This window comes from Vanellus vanellus (genome assembly GCF_965231255.1).
Source record: "Vanellus vanellus genome assembly, chromosome: 7".
NCBI classification, from domain to species: Eukaryota; Metazoa; Chordata; class Aves; order Charadriiformes; family Charadriidae; genus Vanellus; species Vanellus vanellus.
In genome coordinates, this window is record NC_138912.1 from 35055059 (window position 1) to 35061818 (window position 6760).

The window sequence follows — 6760 nt, forward strand, 5'->3', positions numbered from 1 at the left end:
GGTCTATTTCTTTTCTTTTCACCTATGCCTGTCATTTCTTCTCCATCCCTCCATTTTGGGGAGGGGTGGTGCTTGTGGAACACAAGGAATTCCAGGAATCAGGAATTCAATGGTAGCCCATGGTGTGTCTGAGGAACAAATGGCTGCCTGCATGGCCCTAAGCTGAATTGCTAATTGAGCCCAGAAGGTATCCCGTGCAGGTCAGTGTAAAGACAGGGGTTGCTGGCCAGAGACAAAGCCCATGAATTCATCAAGAGTTGTGTTAGGGATGATGTCACTGCAGCTGTTGTGCAGGGGCCCTTTCTCAGTAACGGAGCATTAGTTATCTATCTGAAATAGCTTGAAAATGCTCATTTTTTTTTTTTAATTACTCAGATACAGATTATGCTGTGTAAATAACCCCTGATAGTAAGATTCAATCTTGCATGTCAAAATGCTTTCTTAGAGCTAGTATAACTTAATTGTTTCTACTTCTGGATCCAAATCTAGTGTACAGCACTCCTGTTTTCTTTGAGTTTCTTCAGCATGAGAGATTTGAAAAAAGAACTAAACCACGGGTAGACTTAGGGACACTGTGTAGCAGTATTTCATTGCACTTAAGAGAATATTATTTTTTGTGATCTGAGCTGGGAGCTCCTGTGCAAATCAGTTGAAAAGACCTAGTTGTAGAAGGACATTGATCAAAGGATGACTGAGCTGCCAGTGTGTTTGCTGTGAAAAAGGCAAATGTGATTCTGCATCAGAAGAGGTGTTACAAATAGAGATAAGGAAGTATTGGTGTCATTGCAAACACCCCTTGTCAGAAAATGTATGAGTAACAGATGCAATCCAAGTTTTCCATATTGAGAAAGATGAATTGAAACTGTATTAGAGGCAGAGGCATGTTCCAGATGAGGCAAGTCTCCCTTAAGTAGCTGTGCAGTAGGTGAATGTGATTCTATAAGGTGGCTCTGAGTGTTACAGCTTGTACATTCTGCAATAGCCTTATAAAAGGAAAGCTTGGCGGGGGGGGAAGAACGAGACTACCTTTGGGGTGTTTATAGTACGTCTGTGATGAGGATTCAGTGCTTTTGGACCCTAAGGATCTCTTCAGCATGTGTTTTTAAACAGCTTGCGCCCTCTAGTGGAATCTTTTATTCATAATTTGGTCCTAATTTTGCTGGCTGTAAACAACCCTTAATACTTTGATATTGTATCTATCTGAAAGGAACTTTGGTATTAAATATGCAAAGAGGTATGCAAGTATGAAGAAAGATCCAGTGAATCATAGAATGTTTTCTTTGGAAGGGACCTTTAAAGATTATCTAGTTCAAGCCCCCTCCCATGGGGATTGTGGCCGAAGATCTTAAGTACTTCTCAAGATGACCGCTGAGGTTTTTGCAGTTCGGTGTAAAGCAGAAGATGGTGGCAGATTGGTTGTTTAACTTCTGACAGTTAAGGGACCACTGCATTACATATCTATGGAATGAAATGGCTTGTTATTTAAAAATGGCACAATTGTAAGTAACAAGCTCCTGGCAGGCTAGATGTTTCACTGTTTTGAAGCGGCTGGCAGATTGACCATATCGTTTAAAAGAATAAGGGATGTGTGTTAGAGATGAAACTCATGGCTTTCTTAGAAATCTAAAAGTTTCAGCTGCTGCTTAATAAAAATTTTTATAAAACTATTTTTAAAGGTTACAAAACTCCGCTGGAAAAAAATCCTGGAGATGATAAAACCGATGAAGAGATGGAGGGAACACATTCAGAGGATGAAATGTTTGCTCAGAGAGGCCTTCGAAGAACTCAGAGCATGAAATCTGTGAAAACTATTAAAGGCCGTAAAGAGGCAAGTATAATCTTAGTTAAGCATTGAGTTTGTTTTTAACAATGTACCTTGAGATTTTTAATAATGCAGATTTTTTTTTAATCTTAGAGGGGTTATCAATGATCAGTGGGTTGTACAATGCTAAATGGAGAAGGAAGGATGTAATAACAATATCTAAGCTTGGAGCTTTTGTACTTTAGGGTTTTTAAGGGAAATACGTGAATGAAATGAACTAAGTGAGGAAAAAGGAAGGAGAAGATGAAATAGACTCTGTAATACTAATTCTGACACCATCAAGCCCAAATTCCAGGACCTGCTCACCTTGAAAGGGGTGTAGATAGCAATATTGTCATCTGCATTTGTGTCTTAATTGTGCGTGCTTAGACATTTGCAGTTTAGTGGAGTAAACATTCAGAATTGTTTAGTTCCCATAGACATATGGCCTGCTTTGACTTGTAACTCACTAAGTGAAGATTCTATGTAGGATTCAAAGTGCTTTATATTTGTGTCACAACATTTAAAGATACTTAAGGATAAATATGGAATATCCCAAAAGTTTTCTGGTAATTCTGGGAAAACAGTTGAGACCCTTCTTGCCCAATTCTGTTGAAACTGTCTCTCGTTCAGTTGTAGCTAGATTCTCTTACTGAAAATGTGAGGTGCCCAGAGCACATTTAAAGATGCTTAGTAGATCGGATTAGTGGGAAGGTACATAATATTTCTGCCCTCACCTCTTCGTTAAGTTATCTTTTTTTTTCCCCCCCCTCAGATACGGTATGGATCACTGAAATACAGAGTAAAGAAGAGACCCGCTGTATACTTCTAAGTGTATTGCACAATGCCTGCAAGACAAACTGCTGTATTATAATAACTTGAATTCAGTGTGTCGTGTTAAAGATCTGTGTATGATTCATATAATGGGTATGGTAGGACTTGGTTTTATGAACTTAAATGGTTGGCTAAAGTATTACTCTGCTTTTCTGTAACTGCTTATTGTTTAGGCTTAAATCTGGACAAGTTATAGTATGAATTTCAGCACTCCTTAAACAGGAGATAAACAGCCTTTTTCCAGAGGTACTGAACAGACCAAAATAACTACAACTCCAATTGAATTAACAGAAGTTGTAAGTGTTTGGAACTTGTGAAAATCACACCCATAGTGTCCCCAGGTTTACATGGAAAAATAGGTATACTTGAAATATTTTACTGAACTACAATTCCTGAAAAGGCCTTCGTGTAATTTAAAAATGTACAGTTTTTTAAAAATGTAAAAATGGACAGTGGATGATGGTGGCGAAGGAAAAGCAAAGACAAGGTAGATATGGTACATCCTTAAGATCATCTTCTTGCATCATATTGCCAAGCTTAATAAACTTGCATAATACTAATAGGTGCAAACTGGGGGTACATTTAGCACTTTATGCAAAACTGTATAGTTTTGCACACTGTTACTGATTTACAGCTGCACATGTCATTTTAGTGACTTCAGTAGGTTAGACTTATCTTTTGAATGCAAGCAATTCTTGTATTTCATGGTCTTTTTAAAATTTATCTTGATTGCTTAAGCACACTTAGGATGCTGTAGGTAATTGCTACTAACACTTAATACTATCAGGTGCCTTTCTATGTATTACAAGGCTGTGTGGTTTTCTGTCTGTGTGTGGTTTTTTGGTTGTGTTTTTTGTTGCTGTTTTGTTTGTGTCTTTCTTCCTCCTTCATCTAGAGGGATGTAACATGATTTAAGTCAGTTTTTGGTTAAAATTGTGGTAAGTAAAACTTGTAGCAATTCCAGTGATAGACCTCAGGGATCTGATCAGCCCATCAGCTGTGTATTAAAGTCATGCTGACATGAAGGCATGTACGATAGATTATTCAGGCCCTGGTTTGGTATTGCTCTGCATTGCTTTAAGAGTGAATATATATATATATATATATATATTAGAATGTGTATGTGTGTATATTTCATATCATCTGTGGATTCTAAAATTGGCTGTGTAGTGCTTCCTTTTATCGCTAAAGTTATTACTAAAATATTTACAAATAGCTTTTTCTAAAAGTCTAGTTGATTTAGTCAGCCATTTTATTAACCTAGAGTCCCATGGCATAACTGTTTGCACAGAGATTAATTTTGGAATGTCATTCAAGACAAGGACTTGTCAAAATGACTTTTTGAGGTCCCCTTTGGTTCTGTTTTCTGCAATTGTGAAAATCGGGCTGATTCTAGTTTTCTGTGTGACTATATTTCTACTGTGGATTCAGGGAGAAAACTCCTACATTTTGTAGACAGTATTTTATTACTTGGCATGGGGGGAGATGGCATTACTTTTCTTGAAGAGAAAATAGCACGTGATCCCTCTTACTCTTGGATTTCAGACTCCAATCCTTGGACCTTCCCCCAGGTATGACAGTCATCTGCAAGCCTACTGCAGCGCTTTTAAACATATTCTTAAGGCATGGGCCTGCTGCAGTTCTTTTTCCTTATATTACAGCTATGGCAGGTTCACTGCTGGTAGGCACTTAATGGCCTGTTAATATATATTGACATTTGAAGTAGTCTTCTGTAGACTTTGGGCCAGGGTTCACATTGTATGGATAAAAATGCAGCTGGTCTGTATTAGCATTGTGTTTCTCACTTGCTATTGTAGGCATTTTTAAGCCAAGTTCAAAGCCTTGGTCAAAAATAGCAATGCTGATGGCACAGTGCTTTTAACATCTCTGAGGAAGTTCAGTGCTTTAGTAAGAAGTTGCAACAGTTGATATGTGATTAAAAGGCCAAAGCCTGTGTTACTGTACTCAAAGATGCAGTACCAGAAGACAGGAAGGCTGCTCTCCCAAATGAGTATAGTGCAAAAATGCTGTCCTCCAACCAAAACTGCAAGTTATGATCTAGCTTTTATAAGGAGCTGTTGCCTGTGGGGAAGGCAGTGGTCAGAGAGGCAGCCTCCCCAGGGTGTGGCTCATCACTTGTGCCCCAGGAATGTTTGTGCTTCTCATCTGTTTCCCTGAATGTAGAGAAAGGCTGTTTGTGTGTTAAGGTGTCTAAGATGTTAGAGGAAACTGAGGCTTTTGTATTTGCATCTCACCTGGCTTTGAAAATCAGACTTACCTGGGCCTTGGGTGGAATCTCTAACTCTTACTCTCCAGCTGAGCATCCTCTTTGAGCAATTGCTGCCACATCTTGCTTTGACTCATAGTGTTTGTTTTACCAGCAAGCATGGCAGTAAAATTGCCATCTTTCTAGAAGTCAGAATCCTGCATGAAGGAGCAGGGTAAGCCCTTCTTTCAGAGTTACAGTTCCTGTTACAGGTTCGTGTAGATCCTGTTGCAGAGGCTGTGTTCTTTCAGCATTTGCAGGGGTAGAGATCATTTGAGTAGTTTAGGCTTTACCACGCTTGGGGTCAGTAAGTTGCTCTACGTGTTGTTATGTACTTGAGGCTGTAACTTCTGGCAGACTTAACTTGCTAGTTAGGTAGTGACGAAGGTTAAATAAACTCTCCTTTTTCTGAACTATGCACGGAGCTAGGAAAGCTGGCAGTATTATTCGTATTCATTACTGTTTGCATATAAATGTACTTGTGTTCTCTCAGATACTGTCTTAAGCGATAACTTCCAGTGTTTTCCTGGCTGCTTTTTTTCAGTCTAATATCTTACTGTACAGTTCTTTTCTTGACAGCTTGATTTTGCTTTTTGAATTAATTCATCCTGAAACTGGTTTACTGTAGTATCTTAAGCTTTTTGTTTTTTTCCTTGTTGTTCATTGTCAGCTGATGCTGGGCAGGGCACAATGGTATGATTAGCTCTCATCCGAATTATATGTATTTCTCTCTGCTTGTAGAATTCAGTTGAGTTTGGTTTTGAAATACTACACAATCTTTTTAAACTTTGTGTACAGGGAATTTTCAAACATTTTTGCCTTAGTAACTGCAAAAGTGATATGTCTAGCTCTTGCCAGTAAACTTCTTGGAAACATGTTAAACAAAAATCAACATTTAACTTAATGTTCTTTTCGGTTTTGGAATGTGTAGTTCATGTCAAATTATATAATCTTACGAACAAAGTGTTTCCTGAGAATTGACTGACTGCCACCAACAGGACTGCTAATATAGTTAAAGAAAAACTTACTTAGAGGTTAAAGGTACTTGAAAAGAGAATATGCATTTCTTGTTCATTCATATAAAGGTTTCAAGCCTTTCCAAAATTTATCTGAACTGACTCGGATTTCTTAGCAAGAGCCTACTGTACATATTAAAATACACTGTTTGAGATGAGGATTAAATTGATGGCCTCAGTTGCAAATAAACTTAGACCGGACTCTGATTACAAGGTAATTGCCAATATTAGCTACTTAATGCTAATTGCTTTGCTATGTGAAAGTAACTGAATATTATCCAAGATACTTTTTGCAAACTACAATGAATTTTAAAATGAACAGAAGATAATTTGGTTAAACAGGATGGTGGAGTAAATGCTAGATGCATTTAACATGCTGTTTATAACAAAAGATGCATTTTATTTTTGGTGTAGCTTTTATTAATGGGAAGTTGGTATTTTTAAGTATTTTTCTAAAAAAAAAAAAAAAGGTGTATGTGCAAAGGCAATACTTTAACATTTTTCAAGAACTCATGTTTTTAAATGCTACAGACCAGAGACTGTCTACATTGAGACTGAAGTTAGTAGCTTTAAAAAAAAAATGCAATGTAAGCTTTACTTTTTATATTGTTATAATAACTTGCTGTCAACTTGTTTACATATTTGTAGGAGGAAAAGCTTCATTATGCATTGACTTATCTTGATACTATCTTTAATAAATGCTGCTTTGAGCAGGATGCAGTTGATATTTTATTACCTGAATTATGATTAACAAATCAATCGCTATGTAATCTGTATTCTATTATTTATTATAGTGATTCCAGTACTGAAACAACCTATCTGAATTTTGAAGAGACTTTTAAA

At 37.2% G+C, this 6760-nt stretch overlaps 1 protein-coding gene across 2 annotated transcripts in view; it reads left to right on the forward strand.

The window, feature by feature from the left end:
- The window catches only part of REEP3 (receptor accessory protein 3), a gene marked incomplete at its 3' end in the record, with an annotated part of 35146 nt that extends 32513 nt beyond the window's left edge, over positions 1–2633 (forward strand). The window contains exons 7-8 of one of the 2 annotated variants that reach the window (XM_082486368.1): positions 1677–1828; positions 2577–2633. In XM_082486368.1, coding sequence (XP_082342494.1) covers positions 1677–1828; positions 2577–2633 — 209 coding nt within the window. The remainder of the gene's footprint in view (positions 1–1676; positions 1829–2576) is intronic. The other variant, XM_082486369.1, reaches the window with a different exon arrangement.
- Positions 2634–6760: the final 4127 nt, after the last annotated feature.